Raw genomic sequence first — 23,281 nt, forward strand, 5'->3', positions numbered from 1 at the left:
TTCTTCTCAAAGGGCAAGGTGCTTTTTCTTGATAGCAGGTGGCCCACAGAAGCAGGGATTGTGACCCCTAAAGTGCTCACACATAATGTCCCTGCGTTTGTCAGCAGTATTTGAACCTCGCGGTAATCCGTGAGTAAATCATTACAAATGGGTCCAATTCCAAAGGCAAACTGGCTAAGAAGGAAACAACTTGCTTCATCTTTATTAGAGGAAATCCTGAAACTGCTGTAAATTGCAACGCTAGGAAAAACAAATTTGCTACTAGAGCATTGGTATCACCACCACTTCCCCACTCAAAGCTGTTTGAGGGAATCCACTCATAACTGCTGACTCAGTTTGTCCCCAGGGCCCAAACTGAAACGTGACCCAAATTATCTGCTGGGTTGAATAGGAAGAAACAACGGAGGGGCAAACTGATGGTCGCTCAACAATTCAAGGTTTATCAAACTCTGCTGATTCCGTCTATTCAGTACGTTTGTTAGGACCGTGAAGGTAATAAATAATGCCTTTTCCGGGAAGGGAAAGGAAAACCTAAAATCTCAGGCGACAGACTCAAGGTGATTGACAGAAAGCAGCATCGGAAACGGGGCTCTTCAACTCGGTAATGGCCCAGAGCCACAGAGGAGACCGTGCAGGAGTTTCAAAGCTACGTAGTAAAATAGCTCGCGTGGGCAGTTCTTTTGTACTCTAGCTGGAGTAAAATTAACGCAGTTTTGCGTTTTTCCATTGCTGTGTGAAAGCATCCAGCAAATGGGTGTATGGTGCAGCGGGGAGAACCCAGTTGTCCTTTTTCAGCTCAGTCTTCGGAGAAACTGGAACCCAGGGGGATGAGAACCAAGGGAGAGGGGAGGTGGGGTGGGAGAGGGGAGCTCAGTGCGGGGAGAAAGGGAGTGACGGGCTGTTTGCGTCAGGCAGGCGGAGGGGAGAGGGACGGGGAAGAACCGGGGCTAAACTCCAGCGCCCGCCGCCTGCAAAAGGGGGCGAAGCATCGCCTAAGTGCTGGGCAGGCAGGCGGGAAGCTGAGGGAAGGGAAGGAAGTAAGGAAAGAGGAAGGAAAGGCAGGAGGGGGAAGAGGCCGAGTGGCTGCAATTTCAGCCGCCGGCTCAGTAGGAGGAGCAGGAGGGGAAAGAGGAGGATCCAGAGTCAGTCAGTCAGCCTGCCAGCGGGAGGTGGGGAAAGCGGGAGGAGGAGGAGGAGGATTAAAGATGGCCACCAACAGCTGCGGGAAACGGCAACAACCCCTCACTTTCCGGGATGGTCCCTGCGGGTTGGCAAGGCCTTAATGGAGAAGAGAGGCCCGAGGAGCGCCGAGGCTGAGGCGGCGGCGGCGGGGACCGTGCGAGAAGGAAGACGCGAAGGAGCAAGGACCAAGGCAGGAGAAGGGAAAGGCGGCAGCGTCGCTGCCCTGGCTGCCTAGCGCCGCTGCCCGCCCCGGCGGACCCTCCCCGCACCTCGCGGCCCCAGAATCGAGCCGGCCCGTGGCCGAGTTCCCCGCAGCGGGGCTCCCGGGCCCCGCCGCTGACGCCGCGCCCGCCGCCCCCTCCCCATCGCCCGCGCGCCGCAGGCGCCCGTCGCAGTCCGGCTCGGGGCCAGGCCCGCCCTCCCGCGCCCTCCCGCCGGCCCTCCGGTGAGTGCCCCCCGCCAGCCTCCCCGCCCCCCGCGCCCGGAGAGGCGGTGCTGCCAGCCGGGCGCGCCGGAGCCGCTTTGTTCGCTCCCGGGCTGAGGCGCTGCCCACTCATGGCCCTGAGCCCGCTGCCCCTGGGGACAGGCCGCGCTGGGCCCAGCTGCTGTCCTCCCTGGGGGCTGCGCTGCCCGCGAGCTGCCGCTGCCAGCAGGGCTGGCGGCGTGGCCCGTGCCCTCCGCTGCGGCCTGGAGAGGGCGCCGTCGCGGTGGGGTCGGGGTCGGGGTCACGGTGGCAGGCAGAGGGGAGCGGAGATGGGGTATTTGGGGGGATGGGGGAGGAGAGGGCTGCATGTTGCTTGTAGTAATCAGCAGCGGGGGCGTAACCTGGAGGTCCTGGGCGCCCAAGGAGAGGGGTCGGGCCGACCCTATTGGTGGACCCGCGGGGTCTGCGCCCCAGAGCCCCCAGCTCCCGGGCGCAGCAGAGCGAGGCCTCTGTCTCTTGGGCGCAGTCTCCAGGGCTGCTGGCCTCCTAGCTCATCCCCCTACGCCCTGCGCTGGAAACCCTTCTCTGCAGCCTGAGATGCTCCTATTCTCCTGTACAGGGGATGTGGTGGCATTGCAAACATTCACGGTTACAGCGGGGTTTAAAAAGCACCAGTGACCTTTCCAATCAAAGCCATTTGGCCAGTGTTTGAGCCTGAGGTGCTGCGTTTCGTTGATTTGGACCATTTAATTCAGAGATATAAAATATTGGGTCTTTCTTCACAGAAATAATATAAGACCCATAGAAGGGTTGTTTGTTGTAATATGTAAACTCTTTCATGGACTTGCAGTTCCTTAAAAATGGTTGTTTTTCCGTAGGAAGATGGTGCTTATGCATACGAAAAAACTATTTTGGTTCTGTAACGGGAATGAATTGATTAGTGCCAACTGATTATTTTGTAGTCTGAAAGCATATTAAAAAAAGAAAAACAAAACTTTTTGCACTAAGATAGCATATTTTCAGGTTAATATTTGGTAGCAGCTTTAGAAGAATTCATTTCCACCGGCCATATAACAAAACTTAACAGAATAGAACCCAAGGATGTGCTGATTTACAAACGATGTGGTATTAGTACATAGGTCTAGTAAAAAATAAATCCCACTTTAAACAGATTTTTAAAAAAACTTTTGTGGAACTCTAAGTCTAGGGATTATCTTGGGATGTTTATATTTCAAAATATACATTGAATTATTCTTGAGAATTCTGCCTGTGATATTTGGCATTGTTAGTGTATGTTATGCTTTGGACCATTCTCAGGCTTCTGGAAATTCAGTTTTTTACAAGGTCCTTTTCCTGAGTTGAAATTGATTCATGTAAAAATGTGCTTCTAACTTAAAATTTCTACAAAAATAAGATATGAATTAGAAAACATTTTCTGGTCCTACTTGCAAAAATCTGAAAAAAAAAATAAATGGTAGTGTACTATTTCAGTATCAGTGGAATTCTTTGAAGATTTTGAAATTCAACTACTGTTGTTAAGAGTTTACATCAGGCATTCTTCATTTCATGCATGAGCTTCCTAGCAGCCTTGAATTTCCAGAAATTATATTCATAATGTAGCATAGATCTGGATTTTTTTCCAAATAAAGAGTCCATGAAGTCAAAAGGATAGGACTCCACCAAAGATTATGAACCACTGGCCATTCAGTTAAAGAATAAATTTCCTAGCCCAGCATTGTGGCCCTTGCCTGTGGTGGCAGCATTTGATAGGCTGAGGCTGGAGAATGGCTTGAGTCCAGGAGTTCAGGACCAACCCCGGCAGCATAGTGAGACCTCATCTTAAAGATAAACAAATAACTAAATACATTTTCTATATTTGGAAAGTTAAAATTCTTATGATTATATTAAATAATTCATATGCTTCTAATTATGTCTGAGTATTGTTAAGTGTTTGTAATTTAGAATTTAGCACACAAGATTAGCTTTTGATATATTTTCATTCAGATCTCAGGAAAATGTTAATTCCCTGAGGTGGGGAACTAAATATTTAGAGAGGCTTATTTCAAAGTCACATAGATGTTGAGAGGCCAACATTTGAGCCAATCTCTGATTGTCTAAATTCAGAGTCAGTATTTTTAATAACCAGGCTATGCTGGACTTCAAATCAGTAATAGCATTTGATTGATGTTAAAATGAGTAATTGATGTTTTAGTTAGCAATGAAAAATGTGTTGGAGATTATAATAATACACTAACCATATCTTGGGATTTTAGAGTCATAGACTCCCAGTTCATGGTATTATTCTGAAATCACACGCAAAGTAGGACCATTTCTACAGCATCCTTGGCAGGATCATTCACCCTCTGATTGTACTGTTACCTATGATTACAAATTCATTTCTTTTTTGACATTTGTAATCTTTATTTATGTCATATCAAAGACTATAATTCCTGCTTTTCACTAAGTTCCAGTTTTCCTCTTTGTATATACGATGCATTTATTTATCTTCCATAAAATTATGAAGAAATAAGTGACTCCTCCTTTGATTTTTTTTTTGAGTTGAGTTTATTAAGGTATAGTTTACATGCAGTAAAAATTTTGCAAGTGAGTACAATTGGGTAATCTCCACCACAATCAAGACAATATTTCCATCACTCTGTCACTCCAAAATTTCCCTCATGCCTCTTTTTTGTCAGTTCTCTTCCTATATTAGCATTAACCCCTGACAACCTTTAATCTAGCTATTGTCTGTATTGATGTCTGCTTTGTTTTTTCTAGAATATCATATACTTGAAATTATACAGAATGTTGCCTTTTGTGTCATCTTTCACTCAGCATAATGTTTTGGTATTCATTTCATTGTTGCATTTGATAGGTTTTTCAGTAATGGGCTGGTGTTTTAACAATCTGAACCTACCCCTTCCACCGAATCTCTAATTTATTACATTTGCTAATTATTGTAAACTTTGTCACCTTGGCCTATTTTAAACTTCCTAAAACAATTTGCAAAAATTCTGAAAACTTAACAGTGGGTTCTCATGAGCTGTACCAACCAGCTTGAGCATACCACTGAATTTGTTTATTTATTTATTTTTTTTCTTTTGTTGAGTAGCCTACTTTCCTATCAGGGTATCAATAGCTTGTTCATCTGTTCATGAATTGATGGACTTCTGAATGTTTCTTAGTTTTAGTCAGCACGAATGAAAATACTTTGAACTTTTGCATACAGATTTGTGAGGAACAGAAGTTCTCAGTTTTCTTGAGTTAATACCTAGTAGTGGGATTCTTGCATCTTGTAATAATATATTTTTCAATATCTGTAGTCTTTTAATGATCTATTTATCAGTATCTGTAATCTTTTGTTGAGTTCTCAAACTGTTTTCCAAAATGACTATACCATTTTGCATACCTATTAGTATTATATAAGAGTTTAGTGGCCCCGAATCCTTAATAGCACTTGGAATTGTAGGTTAATAAAATCTTAGCCATTTTTTATATCTTTATTATATGTGACTGTAACATTTTAGATTTGTTATTTCTTATTTTCAGTAGTATTTGGACTAACATAGGAAGTTTAGGATAGACATTTCTAAAAACAAATTTTTTTGTCTTGTCACTCAAGATCTCACTGTGAGTGATAGTGAGATCTTAAATGATGTTTCTTGAATTTCTTACTGTATACTTGCCTTTCATGTTGTTATATTTACTTCTAGTAAAGGATCATTAGGTAATTCTAATACTTAGCTGTTAAAAATTTTTAAATGTGTCTTTTTAAAAAGGTAGATAGTTTTAGGAAAAATTTAGAATAAAATGGTTGTCAAAAATTATCATAAAATATTTTTTCTAGTTTTTACTTGAACTTATACAAAAAAAAAAGATTATGTTACTACGTACATGCCAGTACTTTGGATTGAAGGAATTTCCCATCAAGGTTTTATAAACTCATAAAATTTATATCTTATTTTAAATCTCAAGAACAGTTAAACAGTTAAACCACTTTTTCTGAAACTACTTTCTGAAATATTGAAATCTTAATATTGAAATTTTGGGTAGTTCTAATGTGGGCAAGGGGTTTAATTACATATACCCATGTGAAATTTTAATTTTTAATGTAAATTACTGTGTTGCTTTATTGGAATATGTATCATTGATTAGAAAGGGGATACAAAATATAACATTTAGAAGAATAACCTTATAATTAAGTAATTATGTTAGATTATAAATTGGAATAGCCATATTCCTAATTTGAATGTCCTGCAATAATAAAATATATTTGTATAAACCTCTCCGAACAATTCTCATAGAAAATGAATAATTTATTCAGTCATTGATTCATACATACATTCTAGTCTTCCTCAGGTTTTATGTCTAGGTAAACATTGGGTCTGACTGCTTTTATCTTTTAAACATTTCTCCTAATCAACCCCCTTCTCTGCTTGAAAACAGGCCTATTTTCAGGTCTGTATTTCTTTGCAGAAATGTTATAGTGGTCTTTAAATGCTTTTATCTCCAGCCTCACCCCTTCTCATAGAATCCCCTCACGCCTTTTCCATAATGAATTCTCCCTTTTTTAATTTTGAAAAATATGAAATGATGGTCTTTCCAGTATGCTTTTGTTTTTGCTTCTTCAAATGGTTGAATAGTTCCTAAGTCATTATCAGATAGATGCTAAAAGCAAGGTCCCAGTCTATACAAAGCTTCATGTGACCTGGCCTCGGTTTTCCCAGTATCATCTGATAGCCATTCATTTTGTTCATTAAAAAAAGGGCTTGAGTGTCTTCTGTCTGCTATGCACAGTGTTAAGTAATAGAGCTCTATATTACTATAAAGCAGCTTAAATTCTAGCTTGAGGGGTATGGATAACATATATATATATATATATACACACATACATACACACACGTGTTTATACATACACACACACACACACACACACACACTGTTGTCAGTTCCATGGACAATTATTGCTAGTTATTATAGTATATAATATATACTGTATTATAGTATAACTGTCAGTTATACCACATCATCAGAGTGTTGTAAGTGCCATAGAGAAGCTTAAGGCTGGGCTAAGGGGGAAAGAGAGCACCAAGGTGTAAAAATGTAGGTGGGATTACCATTTAACAAGGACCATGTGAGATGGTGTCTCTGTTAAGGTGACATTTGAGCAGAGATTTGAAGCAGATGGTAGTTGTAGATCTGACAGGAGAGTAGGTACTGAGGCCCAGAAGCAGGAGGATGCTTGACATGTTCAGAGAACTTTAATGGGTTGGCTGCAGAGGTGAAAGATAAGGTCAGGATGGTGGAGGCACCAGCCATCTGTATACTGCTAATATGAGGACTATGGCTTCTGAGCTCAGTGAGTTTGAGGCTGCATTGCATCCTCTGCATGGACAGAGATGCATCCTGTGTTCACTTTGATGTTTCTTAATTGACATCCTCTCTTGCCCCACACTTTTCCTTCTGCCTAAAATAGTGCTTGGTCACCCCTCCTTGGCACCCTTTGTTGTAACTCAACTTGCTTGTCTTTTTTTCCTAGGTCATGGTTCTTGGGGGAAGACCTAGATTTCTCTTTAGCTTCCAAATTCCTACTCATTGAGTTATGGAATTGCTAAATATGGGATTAATCATTGAAAACTGGGTAGAAGATACTAACAACATTATATAGTGACTGCTAGCTCACGTGGACATGGATTCTTGTTTTGCTGAACACTGTGTCTTCAGTACCCTAGGCAATGAGTTGTGTGGAATAGTTGGTGAATACTTGGTGAATGATTGGGTGCATGTCCTTGTGCCACTCTCTGCTGTCTCTACTCTGCTTCCTTAAAACCCATGGATTAGTTTCCCCAAGATCTGTTAATGTATTTTTATGACAGCCTTATGTTTTCACTAATGTCAAGCTCAAGAAATGCTAAATATGTGGGAAATTTATGCATTCATTCATCATAAACAAATACAATAGTAAAGAAATACAGTAGCAAATAAATTAGAAATAATTTATATCCAGGCCAAATTGATAAAGTTCATTGCAGAATGTTCTGGCTTATTCACACTTAATGTTTCGCTTTCTTTGGTGGGAATTTTTTGAGGTTAATTTATTATTGGGCCTCTAAATCTTTAATTAAAAAACACTAATAGGTTTAGAATAGAAGTTTATAAACAACTGAAATTCTGGCCCTGCAGAGTGTGAAAAATCATTAAGTCAGTGAATTTCTTAGGGGTTCATATGGCTATACAAGAATTTGCTCTTTGATTTATTTATCTGACTCCACTGGTTCAGGTCTGAGGTGTTTTAGAGCCTAGAAGTCTCTAAGAAGGCTCAAGCATGTATATTTCAGCCCCGGCACATCTAGTTATCATCATGGGCATGGAACTGTTACCAATAATTCCATGTCCCCCAGTGTATGCTTCCCCCAGGATATGGTTCCATATCTTGTTTGATCCAAAGTACCTGAATGCCCTGGAAACTGCCTGGGAAGGAAACCAGCAGATTCCAAATAGTGTAATTGCAGAAGCTATAAGGCTTAAGGCAAAATCTTTGATGTTAGTGGTAAGAGTCATCACCTCCCCACCATTTTTGTTTAACCAAAAATCATTTTGTCCAGTAGATTGTATATAATGGGTCATAAACATTGGACTACTGATCTTTCTTTTTTAAAATTAATTTCTTAAATTTATATATGACAGCAGAATGCATTACAATTCTTATTATACATATAGAACACAATTTTTCACATCTCTGGTTATATACAAAGTATATTCATACCAGTTCATGTCTTCATACATATACTTTGGATAATAATGTCCAACATATTCCACCATCATTTCTAACCCCATGCCCCCTTCCTTTTCCTTCCACCTCTCTGCCCTATGTAGAGTTTGTCTCTTCCTCCCATGTTCCCTCTCCCTCCCCCACTATGAATCAGCCTCCTTAGAGAAATCATTCAGCATTTGGTTTTTTGGGATTGGCTAACTTCACTTAGCATTATCTTCTCTAACTCCACCCATTTACCTACAAATGCCATGATTTTATTCTCTTTTAATGCTGAGTAATAGTCCATTGTGTATATATGCCACATTTTTTTTTTATCCATTCATTTATTGAAGGGCATCTAGGTTGGTTCCACAGTTTAACTATTGTGAATTGTGCTGCTGTAAACATGGATGTGGCTGTGCCCCTGTAGTATGCTGTTTTTAAGTCTTTTGGGTATAGACCGAGGAAAGGGATAGCTAGGTCAAATAGTGGTTCCATTCCCAATTTTCCAAGAAATCTCCATACTGCTTTCCATATTGCCTGCACCAATTTGCAGTCTCACCAGCAGTGTATGAGTGTACCTTTTCCCCCACATCCTCGACAGTGAAAATCAAAACTAAGATTTCATCTCACTCCAGTCAGAATGGCAGCTTTATGAATACAAACAACAATAAGTGTTGGATTACTGATCTTTCATACTGTTGTACTATATTCAATTTTGTCCATCTAAACTGTAATTTTACTAAAGTGCTGAGGTTTTGAGTTTGAGATTCTGTTTTATTATTATCTTAATTTTAATGTATGTTAAGTCTTCTTTTTATTTCTCTATTTCTGTTAAATGACTGGTTTTCTCAGTCAAGAAAATTTTTTTTAGGTTTTCTCATTATAGTTTCTTTTTTACACTTTTGTCATCCATTTCTATTTTTGTATTTTTTGGGTATGGTTTATTATGGAACACAATGTTAATAATACCTTTAATTAAAAAAAATTTTGTAGTTGTAGATGGACAGAATGCCTTTATTTTATTTGTTTATTTTTATGTTGTTGCTGAGGATCAAACTCAGTGCTTCACGCATGGTAGGCAAGTGCTCTGCCTCTAAGCTTCAGCCCTTGCCCCCTTTAATTCTTACTTAACAATACATCATTGTTTTGCAATATTCCCCCAAAAGAGCATTATGTTGATCAGGTGCTGCTGTACTTGAGCAAGCTCAAGACTTAAACTGAGTTCCTGTTTAATAAAAGAGAATTGACATGGGTGGTATGCCATTTACACATTTTGGTGAGATTACAGGCTTAGATTTGAATGTTTAAGTCAACTAGATACCTGTGAAGTCATGGTGGATTTAAAGTATTCTTTTGTTTTGTAGTTTAAAGAACTACTCAATGAGAGAGGAATTTTAACAATACAGTTGTTTCTTTTATATAGGTCCTAATCCCTTTAAAGTACTAATTATTATTACGAATTAAAGATTAGTGCCTGTTTGTAATGGCACTTCAAAGGCCCAGAAATTTAAGATTCTTGTTCTGCCTCTGCTGGAGAGCTGTAGTGCTTTGGGCAGGTCAGCAGTCTGTCTGGCTTCTGGTTCATCTCTTGGCAGCCGTTTCCATTCTAAGTCCTGGAGAAAATAGTGATAATTGGGTTCTAACAAACTCTTAGTTTTCCTCAGTTTCTTAAGCCCTTGGTATCTAGGTTGTAAGTGAAGATCATGGGACAGGGTGCTTTTTGACATGTCGAAATTGGTATGTGGTCAACACTTGATGAATCGGCTACATTTTTAGTACCAGTCTCAGCTTCTTCTTCCTGTATAATCTTTACTCCTCGTTACCCTCTGTTCATCAGCCAATACAGACTCAAAGGAAGCCAACTTAATTTAATAGTAGCCTAAGAAAAACAGGAGTCTGATACAGGGCTGTTATTTAGTCCATTAAAAAGTTAAGCCAAAATTGTTTTATCTGCCCTTTTCTCCAGGGGGGACAGCTCATTTGTTTAACTTATACATTTATTGCATTGCTCTAACTTAATTACCCTAGATGTAAATTTCACTTTAAAAATTGTATGATTTAGGAAGTGGTTAATTATTTTCCGTAGGACTGAACACTTTAAAAAGAATTCCTACAAGTATTTTCTCAAAATATTCAAATTATTTAGTATATTTTAAGCATTTGAGTTTAGAAAAAGAATTAATTTACCTGCTTTAATTTCTCTTAATACTTACTAAACTGTATTACTTTTCAGATTTTTTTTTTAAATTTTAAGTTTTGAAGTAATTATAAACTCCCAAGAAGCTGCAAAAAAAGTGCAGAGTCCATGTACCCTTCACCTGTCTTTTCTCCATAGTAACATCCTGTTTAATTATAGTAGAAAACTATATTTAATTACTAAAATCTTAGTCATCTTATTCCTTTTGAAAAGTGTTGACAAACATAAGAATGTTGGTGTTTTTATCTTCCTTAGAGAGTAAAGATGTTGTCTGCAACAGACCACAGATGCATTTATTCTCTGTATTTTGTATCAAAGGGTGACAGATAACTAGGCAAATGGCTCATTTTTTTCCCACTGGGTAATTCTGTCACAGCCCTGGACATAGTCATGTAAAAATTTTAATTACATGGCATTCTTCCTAATTCCTCTTTGCTAGACTTCTTTATTTAATCACAATTAAACTTGCTTACTGGGAACTTTTATTCTTAATATGTAACTGAATATAAAAGAAGAACTATCAGCAGTTAGTCAATGAATGTAACAAGTATTTGGTATCACTATGCTGAATATAGAGAAGATTTTGGAAAACTAGGAAGGAGTGTTTATTATGTAGCTAAATAAACAGTGATAGAACATTACCACATACTGTATAGTGTATTTCAGCAGATTTTATTGTCTCTTTAAATATATAACATGGGCGTGTAATTGGCTTTCACTATACAGTTGTTGAGAATAGATGTACCTAGTAATAAGTATGTTGTTAGAAAATTATGTAAGTCTTAAGAAAATAAATGTTTACTGTTACACTTAGAAATTCTAAGACTATTTGCTGTCGAGTGAAAGAATGATAATACATGTTTTACTGTGTTTCCTTTTTCTTTTCACCCTAGAAATCAATCAATCAATCTCTCTCTCTCTCTCTCTCTCTCTCTCTCTCTCTCTCTCTCTCTCTCTCTGGATAGGGGATCAAACCCAGGACCTCATACACACTAGGAAAGTAAGTTGTTTACCATTGAGTTACACCCCCAGCCCTTACCCTACAAATCTCTGGGTAAACTCAATCAGATTTCTTGGACTAAAACCGCATTTTTACTTTGAACTTCAAGTTGTGTCTCCATGACATTGTTCATGAAAACACAGTGTTAGGTCTTCTAGGTGGTAAATGTCATAGTTAACAAGTGTAAAATAAAAATAAACTATGACTTATTGTTTAGAATAACCGTATATTGATTGTCTAATGATTCTGTTTAGCTTGATTTATTTGTATAAGAGTAGTAACTAAATTAGAACAACTATAGGGGATTAACTTTTTGCCTGGGATCCTAGTTCTTATTTTCCAAAATAATGATACAACATAGTTGACCTGAGTGATGCTGTGATCTTTAATAATTCTGTAAGTTTTTTTCGTAAATATTAAATGTCTTGTGTTTTGTAGTGGGGATTACTGATACTATAAATTAATGTTGAAGACTGGGTAGTTCTGCCCTTGAAAACATTTTAATATAGTGGAGATAAGATAGACAGATGGATTATTGAACAGTATGTGATTACTCTGAGACGTGAGTAGTTCTGTGGACACCCAATGGGAAGCAAGATTACTTTTTGTTGAAGTGATTAGGAGAACCATAAGATGATATTTGATCTGAATGTCAAAGGGTTGATAGAATTTTCATGGTGAAAATTATAAAATTTATTTACATCAATATTTTAGAAAATTGTAGTTTCACTTGCCTTCACTATCAGTGAATCAGAAGAAACTTTGGGAAAAATAGCCTAAATTTAATATTTAAAATCAAGAAAAATATCAGAAATAAAATACTTCAGGAAAAAACAGCAACAACATACTTTTAACATAAAAATGCTACTTACTTTGCTCCCGAAACATTTAACAACTAGGTCATCATAAAAATTGTACTAAATATGACTTCCCTGGCATGTATTTTTTTAATGTTATTGTATATATTTAAAGTGTACACAGGATGTTATGAGATAGAGATATGTATATATAGTAAAATGGTTGCTACATGAGTTAACATAACTATTATCTCGCATAGTTACCCACTTTGTTCTTGTTTTGTGAGTGTAAAAGAGCAGCTAAAATATGCTTATTTAACAGGGATCACAAATACAGTGATTTTACCTATAATCTTTAGGTTGTACATTAGAACTCTAGATTTATTCATTGTACAAATCTGTTACTTTGTATCCTATGAATTACATCTCCCCATTTCCACCCTGCAGGTGGACCATGGTAGTAGCTATTATTTTCTGTGTTTGTGTATTTGACCTTTTTCTTTTCCTTTTTTAAAGATTCTACATAGAAGTGAGATCCTGCAGTATTTTTTTTTTTTCTATGTCTGTCTTGTTACACTTCGCAGATATCTTCCAGGTCCATTCATGTTGTGAGAGATGGCAAGATATATTTCTAAGGCTAATTTATATAGGTATATTATAATGTATATTATATAATTTGTGTGTATATACATACATATATCACAATTTATCCATTCATGAGTCAGTAGACACCTAGGTTTTATCCATATTTGCAAATAATGTTGCGATGAACATTATTAGGAGTGCAGATATCTTTATGAGATGGTTTCATTTCCTTTAGGTATATTCCCAGAAGAATTGCTTGGTCATATGGTAATTCTATTTTTATTTCCTTAAGTAACATCCATACTGTTTTCCATAATGACTGACCCAACTACCATGTAGTCCCTGGGTACCCATTAAATATTAGTTCTAGTACTCCTGAGGATATCAAAATCTAAGAATGCTCCAATCCCTTTCTAAAATGGCATAGTATTTGCAAGAAACCTATACACATATATAGACTACTTATAATACTTAACACCATTGTAATGCTATGTAAATACTTGTTACGCTGTGTTGTTTAGGGAATAATGACAAGAAAAAGCAGTCTGTGCATATTCAGTACAGAGAGACATTTTTTTAAGTAAATTTTCAGTCTAAGATTTGTAGAAACCACAGATGTATAACCTGCAGATATGAATGGCTCAATGTATTTTTTAAAGCTAATTTAATGAGCAAGATATACTTTATATATTTCATTTAATTTGTTAGATGCAAAAATAATTAAATGAGTTATCTCCTTTGCTCAAGATGAAAATTGACATTGCTGCTTTATTAATTTTGAAGTTTTAATGTTTAAATTATTTCTATTACTTTTGAGCAAAATACCATTAAAAAATGTTGTGATTATGGAGTTTGGCATTGTTGAGAGGGAGCTGTTGGTGCAGGCCTGAAGAATAGTCTGGGGAAAGAAAGGAATGGAAGATGTGGAGGAATGACAACATGAGAGGGAAAAGGGGAAAGGGGAAGAGAAAAGAAGAGTTCTTCCGTAGGTCATTCAGATTATTGAAGCCATATCAGTGTTCAGGCCTGCAACATTGTTGAAATGTAGTTTGTCAAACCTATAAAGAGCAGAAAATCTTTTGAGTTAGTAGTTATACAATAAATTTTAATGAAAAATGGCACCATAAAATTGGTTTTCTCCACCTTCTTTTCCACGGAGACTGAGATTTACATCTGCGTCATCAGAGTAAATATGTTAAGTGATTCCCAGGTTGTCTCAGTTGCATAACCACACATGGGTTGGCATTGGTGTCTGTACTTTCAGGAGTAGTTACGAGGAACCCTTCAAGGCATGGCAGCTGCTGAAAACATATCAAGGCTACTATTGTCACCAACATGTACCTGTGTGGTTGTGGCCGGATGGGGGAACATTACCACACTAACTTTCTAAGGTGGTAATACTAGTGCTCTCTGTTCATAGCGTGGAGAAGAGCATTGCGTTTTTCATAGAAAACATTTTCATAGAAAAATTCATAGAAAATTTTTTTCTCTATAGATTTTCATGTACTGTGAATTTTCTCAGCTTGACTAATTTTTTTTTTTTTTTCTTTGATGCTAGGGAACAAACCCAGGGTCTCACTCAGTCTAGGCAAGCATTCTGCCACTGAACATATCTCAGCCCTATGACTAATTCTTTCATTAATAATCATCTACTTTTTGATCACTGCTTGCCAATACTGAAAGATCTTTTAAGGGAGCCTTGTATTCTAGCCTTTCTTCTTCCTACCCTGCTTGCTGACATCCACTTTGGGGAAGAGTTTAATCTCTGCTTTGCATATACTGATGTTACCTGACAAAGAATCATTCCAGTCCAGTGAAAAGCCTGTTTAACAAGCCCTATGACAGGAAATTGGTTGCATTCCACTATCTGGTACTTTGGGGTGGAGTTATTACTTACATGGCTTATAGTTATTAATCTTACCTGTGTGTACCTTCTTAAGTTTTGTTAAAATTTAGAAAAGCTCTTAAATAGCAGGTAGGGTCTGTTGACAGTCATATATTTGTGGGTGTCTTACCCTTCTTAAGTGACAGGCATAAGTTCCGTGCATAGGCTTCAGTTATGCTTTTACATTCCATCAACTGCTATTAAGGGATCTATAAAAAGTCCTGTTTTTATTAAAAAAATTTTTCAAGATGGTGAAGGAACTACCTTAGTAAATAATGTCTTGGCTTATTGAAATTGTAGTTAAAACTAAATTAATATTTCACCATCAGTTAAATCTGTTTTCCTCATAAGAATTCATTCAACTCACACTAATTTTAGTTGCAAAGAAGAGAAACATCTGTGGACAGGAATTTACAAGGCATATACATTGACCAGTAACTTACTGCCAGATGCCTGAAATATAAAGAAGTCCTACCAAATAAACAGGGGTGAAATAAGCTTTTGAAAGGTAAATATTAAATATAGCAATAGGTTGAGGAAAAGTTATAGGAATATAAATTAAAATAGAAAAAAATTGCTTGATGAAAAGGAGAGTAAATTAAATTAGTCCATAGTGTGAGATGTGTTTTGCATTGGGTGATTTGATGAAAGATTGACCCTGTAAGCCAAGAGCGGGGTGCACACCTATAATCCCAGCTGCCTGGGAGGCTGAGGCAGGAGGATCAAAGGCCAGCCTCAGCAATTTAGCAGGGCCCTAACCAACTCAGTGAGTCCCTGTCTCTAAAATATAAAAAAGAGCTGGAGATGTGGCTTGGTCATTAAGTGTCCCTGGGTTCAATCCCCAATACACACACACACACACACACACACACACACACAAACACACACAAAAAGACTGACATTGCACTGTGTTGTATCATAGGATAGGTGGAGTACTTTTGACATTCTTTTACTCGCCATTTGAATTCTTGATTTGGTTTTTTCATTCAACAAGTTTACAAGGGTCTACTTTGTGTGCTGAAAATATTAAGATGGTAAATGTTATTCTTTTACACAAAGAGCTTGTACAAATACTAGTTATGAATAGGTGATTATTAAATACTGTAGTACCAACATCTGTTTTGTGGTTTCATTGACTTCCCCCAACAAGTATTTGGAGTTCCTTATTATCTGTTGCACTTCTTCCTGAAGCTCTCTTGGCATTTACCTGAAGTAAATACACATACTTTTTTCTTGAAATTTGGGCCACCTTTTTTTTTTTTTTCTTTATACTGAAGATCATCCCATTAGTGGCTTGTTCTTTAGACAGGATTATTCAAGATTGTAAAGAAAACATGGAACAGCTTTAATGAGGAAATAATATCAGTAACAAAACTAGATGTTCAAGAAAGTGGTAGGAATCACATTTTGGGGCACTAAATGGAATTAGAAGTTGAATTCAAGTTTCACAAAGAAGAATTCATCATTGAAAGAGGCACTGATTTATATTCCTAAATATAATTGCTTTCTATATTTTATCAGTTCTGTATCAAGAAAGTGCTGCTAAAACTCTTGGGAATCAGATGGCTACTTCAACATGCTATAATAGAATGTATTTACAAAGTAGAATGTAGTAATTTTCTCTATTTTTTTGAAAGTTATAGTCTGGTGATTGAAAAATAAAACTTGGCATGTAGTTGTCCAGAATCTCTTCATGTATTATGTTATTGTTTTAAAGTAGTACTGATGACAAAGTTTAGCTCATACCATTTAGAAAGTAAATTTATTCTTTTATTTGTTGTACTTCTAAATTCTGTAAGTTTACTTACTTTTGCCCTATCTCCAGATTTGATGGAGTTTTGTTGTATTTGTGATGTGAGAAGCATTGCCGAGTTTTAGAATTGGGGTAGTGATTACTTTAAATGCACAAATTAGGATGAGTCCACTTTTGGGAATAGTACTGTATGTTGGAGCCAATTTAGCCTGGAGGTGTGGAGGAAAAGTCCTCTTTAGTAGGCCCTGCTAGGGGAAGAGCAGCCCAAGAATAATCCATTCAATCTGTTGTTCATGGGAATTCAAGGTGAAGAAGCAATGGAATCTGGAATAGGAGGGTGTGTATGTGTGAATAACTAAATGAACAGGAACACACCTGTGCACATATTTTATATGACTGGCCACCAGAGAATTCTCCTTGTGGGTATGGGACTCTATATAATAGCCTGCTACCAGTGCTAGGAATTGGGACTGGCAAATGGAAGTGGTGCCCCAATACTAAGAAGAGAGAGAGCGCAAGGACCAGAGTAGGGACCTCCAAAAAAGTGTCAGAACAGAAGCTTAGTTAACGTAAGAGCTATAAACAGGGTTAAGAGAGTAGAAGAGGTAGGAGTAGAACAGAGTGGGTATCAGAATAGGCTAAAAACCCTAGTCATCTAATTGGGAGTGTAGATACTGGGTAATGTTGATGATGACTTTATCTAGAATTGAAGGTAGGGGCTGAAACTGTCCTAAGTCCATATCAGTGATCTTTGATTTAAGTGACAGGAGAAGTAGAAGCACATGGAAGTCAGAAAAGGCTGGGTTTGACATTATTTACATAAAGTATCTTTTAAGGGGAAAAAATCACTGCCATTGTTAATCAGTAATCATTTAGTCTGCTTTATTGGCACTGATGTGGCATCACGAGATGCTGAGAACTGCTGATGCCTCACAGTAGTGTCTTTAACAGGGAACTGCTGCTGAAATGAACAGACTTAAGCTTTGGTGTAAATGTGCTTTCTTGCACAATAGGAGGATATGAAAAAGCATGCTAGGCATGAGAGTTTTAATGTCACAATTCTGAAGGCAAAATAACACTGTTAAGAGTTTAGTTTCTTAGTTGGGTAAGAGGAAGCAAGATAAATACATGGTTATGATACTTTGACATTAAAATGAGAGCCTTCCACACCTTTCATTTACTTCTTGGAAGAAGTCATATTAGCAAATTTTTGGTTGCAGTCAGTGGACACTTGCTGGTTTGAGGAGAGGAAAAGGCTTTTATGGACCCATACTGGGAACTGTGTGGTGAATTGAATGTATGGAGCTTGGAACAAACAGAGTCATAGTTGCTTCAAGGACCTCATTAGCAGATTTTATACCTTCTATACCTAGACTACTGCCATTGAGGTGGCTTCACTCTAAAGATTTGACCTTTCTGCCTTACCTTTTCAAATTTTATATTCTAGCAGAGAAAGAATAGATTAACCCTGTTCAGATCAGATACCTGTCTCTACCACAGCCAGGGAATGCAGAGTTATGAATATGGTCATAGCCCCACAACTTTAATTCTCTGTGTTGGGGGCCATTCCCAAAGAAGAGGAAATCAAAAGCTTGGCAGCCCTCCTAAGAGATGTCTAGAACATCTCACCTTTTGGAAGCTTAAGCACTCCTTTTGTTTTGTCTCCTTTATGCTCACCCCTTCCTATTTATATGAAAACAAAGGTGACCTTGCTTTTCTCTTTTTTGATGCAGTGTTCTTAGTAGAAGAAAAACCAAATGTAAGCTGAGGTTCCTCATGGAGAGGCATTTCCATAGCTCTGCTGACTGGGTAATATGTTGTCTCTGGTTCCATTGATATTTTACAGCCTAAATTTAACTCCTGCCAACTCGCCATAAACATGACTAGGGGAAAGGAAGAAGAAATTAAAGGAAAATGTATCAAATGGGAAACACAGGGTTACTTATTATACCCCATTGATTAGTTAGGAAAGAAACTGGCTGCAGTCCTAGTTTTGCCTCTGTGTACAAAGCCCTAACCTGTTTTACTTTAGATTTTGTATTTCTGTTGCTTTCGGCTAATATCTTGGCTTATAAGGGCTCTCTGCCTCTAGCAAGCTGACTCAGCCCTTCATTCCTGAAAGGGTCTTAGCCTTGGTAGTTCTAGCTCTATGGAATTATGACTCCTGCACTATCCATCCAACTTTATATCTTCTATTTTTGTTGTTTTTCTTCTGTCATGAGAAAACCAAACAGCATGAAAAACTCAGCTTTCAGTAGAAATAGTTTTGTCTCCTGCTGTAAGTATTTCTTCCTTGTGTACTGAATAAAACTAGATCAACAGCTTTCAAAGTTCTTGGGGAAAGAATCAAAACTTTGAGAGCAGATAAAAGATGCCACCAGCACCATCACCACTTAGATCCCACATTCAGTGTGTTTTAGAGGTGGGAAACATAGCCTGGTTGATGTACTGCAGGACAGTACCCTAGTTTCAGGGTTTAGCTGGGGCAGAAGCATGTATGTCAGGCTTCCAGAAGTGTCTCCCACTTTGGGGACATTTGTGTCTGGACAAGAGTTTGTCTGATAAGACTCCTGATGGTAGATGGTTATCTACCCCTCACCATTTAAAGTAAATTCTTGGATCAGAGGCCCTGTGATTTATTTCAAGCATTCACTCATCTTAAATAGTGGTATTGGCATAGTCAAATTCAGAATTGGTGTTTGTTATACTGGGGACTAACCATCACTGTTGCTGTAATGTGAAGGGCTTGATGTAATTTGCCTGATCAGAGGCAGTCTGAATGGTGGCATCAAGCAAAGGTTTCTCAGCAGTAGAAGTAGTGAGGCCTGTCTTAATAAGTTAATGCAGTTAAGCCCTTGCATAACTGTTGCTCCTTCCATCTGGTAGTTTCCATGAACCTGTGGAGTAACGACTAGACAGACTGGTGTAGAAGTATGACCTGTTCTGTAATGTAGGTCATCCTTTTCCTCCAGACTATGTTTGCCTTGGCGGGGCAGAATTCTCTTAAAAATACACATGGGACAGGAATTTTGGGGGTTTGTGGCCTTGTTATGAGAGGTACATTCCCTGAATCTCCCTATTATCCTCCAGATCTTTTCAAGGTCAGTGATCATGGTGCAGGAGAGAGGAGGACTGCAGGCTTCCCAGCCACTTCTGTGTACTAGAGCGTAACTTTTCTTTTCTTTCTTTTTTTTTTTTTTTTGATAATTCACTTATTTATTTGTTAATGCACTTACTGAGGAGATAAGTGTATCTTGGGATCAACAGTGGCTCATGTGTCAGTTGCAACAGGTAGACCCATCTCTAAGCATTAATTTCCTCTGATGTTTCCTATGTTTCACTCTCTTGTTGTTAAACTAAACCTGTGCTTTAGTTTCATTCACATTGATGCATCCTGTAAGTCCCTTTCTTGTGGTCACATCAGGGTGTTTCTTTCTTTTTTTTTTTTAATATTTATTTTGTAGTTTTAGGTGGACACAATATCTCTATTTTATTTTTATGTGGTGTTGAGGATCGAACCCAGCACCCCACGCATGTTAGGCGAGCGCGCTACCGCTTAAGCCACATCCCCAGACCCCACATCAGGGTATTTCTTGCCTGCATCCCTCACAGGTGGTGGAAGTGGGATTCCCTATGGTGAAATAGGCTGGCTAAGAAAAATAGAACGGCAAAACAAACAACAACAACAACAAAAACAAACAAAAACCCCACAGAACACAGAAAGTAGTTTCAAAAGTGGGCAGGACAGGTAAGCTGATCAGACTCAACTGCTAAGACTCTGGCAAAATGGAGCCTGCTTCTACCCGGAAACTTCAAAGGCCTTCCATAGAATGTTCTTCACCAAAAAAGGTTAAAGGTGGGCTGTTCAGTTCCTATCGTTATGCCCATCTCTGGAACTACTATGAGGGATCTCCCTTGCAGAGTGGAGATAAAGGTCATGTGCCCTGGGCAATCTGTTGCCTGGGAGAGCCAGCACAGTTCCCAAGGCCAAACCTAAATCTCTCTGGCTTCATGCTGAGAGAAAATCCTCCTGTATTGCATGGATGGCTTCCAACAGGTATTGAGTTACTTGAAAAACACTTTCCGGGCCTGGGGTTGTGGCTCAGTGGTAGAGCGCCTGCCTATCCTGTGTGAGGCACTGGGTTCAATTCTCAGCACCGCATATAAATAAAAAAGAAAGAAAACGCTTTCTAGTTCCTGCGACTGTTGTTTTGAGAACTTGTATTGGATTTATTTGTGGAAGGCTGCTCCGGGCTGTAGAACTGTAGCAGGCTGCCAGGGCTGTTGTTCCTGTCCAGGCTGCTGCTGCTGCATAGGCTGCTGGTTACTGCCACCAGCCTCATGGTATAGGGTACCTCCCTGGTTCACAGTGCCCTTGTGGTTGAGGTAATCCTCTTGAATCACCTCTTCCATGAAGCCTACAGCTCCTTTATGTGGCTGTCTGCAGCAGCTGCTGCTGCTGCTTCTGCTCCTGCCACTTCTGCAGTTGCCACCTTGCTCTGCTTCAGCTGCTATTTCCATATTGTACATCCCCAGACCTTAATAGCTGGGGTCAGGGCTCCTACCAGTGTGCCATGGCTGTGATGCACCAGATGCTGGGTGGCTTCTACATGCATAGTTTGGCTGGAAATAGGAGAGAGTCCTGATTCAGGGTGGAGCTAGTCCTAGAGATTTGTCCAGAGTAATTTATTTTCTAAGTTCCCAAGACTTAAGCAAGATTTTTAGCCATGTCCAATGAATACATTTTTAACTTACTATCTTAGTTGAGTCAAATCTTTGACTTTTTGATTTAGTATTTCATACTTCCTCAGAAAGGAGCTCACTTAAAAACTTTAGTTTTTATAGAATGGTATATGGCATATATCCTGTGTTTTGTGTGTACATGTGTACATACACATGCATATTCATTTAAGCACAGAAAATGTCTGTTTACGTTTAAATACTCTAAACTTAACAGATCATCTTTGACTCACTGAGTTAGGGGAAGAATTGGTATTGTAGTAGAGAGTAGCTTTTATTGTTTTACTTGAAAGAATGTGTTCTGAGAGTGCATTTTCATAACTATGAAAAATGCCAGCCTATAGATTTTGCTTCTTAAAGTTAGGAGAAAGAATTTGAGGATAATTAACACTGATAAAGTCTTATATAAAGCTGTGTTGTGCTGCCAACAAAAGGATATGTAGTGTCCTTTTATTTTTTGTTTAGTGTATATATTTCACTAATGGATGCTTATTGAAAGTCATTGCATGAATTAGTTTTTCCATGTAATTTGATTTTTTTTTTTTTGCTGTCAACATGAAGTTTCCATTTAAAACTTGCTCTATAAAAAACAAAAGTTGTAGTATATTCTAATCTTAAATGTCTATAGCTTAGAGGTCAAATGGCAATAAGAAATTGAAGGAGGAAGGCCTTCAACATTGTTATTCTCCCCTGTTAATTTTAGGTTTCACAACTGGTCACCTGATAGGGATACAATACTCTGAGGGGATTGTAACTAGGAACATAAGGACTTATTTTCCAAAGTCCAGTTTTAGTAAGTGTGGATCACATTTCATCATCTTCAAGCTGTTTACTGGTAGGTGCTGATTTTATCACTTTCTAAAGAGCAGTCTATTATCTTTTGTTGTTTTTGTTGTTGTACTGGGGAGAAAGTGGCTGCTGCAGTTCTCACACATGCTAAGCAAGCACTTCACTGAGGTACATCCCCAGCCTTGTTATCTTTTTGAAAAATAAATTCATCCACCCATATATATATTATATAATATATATATATATATAAATTCATCCACCCATATATATATTATATATATTATATATATAATATATATACCAAAAAACCCTGACAAATAATAAGCTTGAGTTAAGCTCAATAAATTTTCTCAAGATGAACATTTGCCATTTGAAAAAAATGAAAAAGCTAGCTATTGATTGAAAAAATATTTGCAAAACATATCTGACAAAAGATTTGAACCAAAATGTATAAAGAATTCTCATCATCCAATAATGAGAAAAAGAACTCTGTCAAAAAATGGACAAATGATTTAAATAGACATTTCACCAAAGACATATGAATGACCAATACCTACTACATAGAAAGATAGTTACATAGAAATATATTCAGGATCACTATCATGGGAGAAAAGTAAATTAAAACCATAGGGTTGATACCACAACATATTCCCTAAAACAGCAAAAGTGAAATCTAACAATATTAAGTTTGTTAAGAATGTGTAAAACTGAAGTTTCTTTTAATACAGTGCTAGTGGAATGGTAAAGCCACTTTAGCAAAAAGTGCTACATTGTTTACAAATTTAAACATTCCTTATGAACTATAAATTCCATCCCTAGGTGTATACCCAAGAGAAGTGAAAGCAGATATCCATGGAAAGACTGACATCTACAGCAGCATTATATAAATGTTTTAGATTTGCTTTTCACAAATAATGAATATTGAGCATCCTTTTATGTGCTTGTTTGCTGTCTGTGTCTTGACATCTTTTTAAATTTAGTTTGCTCATTTTATTGAGTTATGAGAGTTTGTTGTATATTTGAATACCATTCTGGTATGTGTTTTACAAATAATTTGTCCCAGTTTGTGGTTTCTTCTCATTTTTATAACAGTGTCTTTGAAGAGCAGTAATCAATTTTGGTGAAGTCCACTTTGGTAATTTCTTTATGATTTGACCTTTTTAATGTCCTCA

At 37.9% G+C, this 23,281-nt stretch overlaps 1 protein-coding gene across 1 annotated transcript in view; it reads left to right on the plus strand.

The window, feature by feature from the left end:
* The first annotated feature begins 758 nt into the window (after window positions 1-758).
* The window catches only part of LOC144257166 (uncharacterized), an 88,054-nt gene continuing 65,531 nt past the window's right edge, over window positions 759-23,281 (plus strand). The window contains exons 1-2 of the mRNA XM_077803126.1: window positions 759-1,263; window positions 1,319-1,627. Coding sequence (XP_077659252.1) covers window positions 759-1,263; window positions 1,319-1,627 — 814 coding nt within the window. The remainder of the gene's footprint in view (window positions 1,264-1,318; window positions 1,628-23,281) is intronic.

The sequence above is a fragment of the Urocitellus parryii genome, chromosome 10 (assembly GCF_045843805.1).
Source record: "Urocitellus parryii isolate mUroPar1 chromosome 10, mUroPar1.hap1, whole genome shotgun sequence".
NCBI lineage: Eukaryota > Metazoa > Chordata > Mammalia > Rodentia > Sciuridae > Urocitellus > Urocitellus parryii.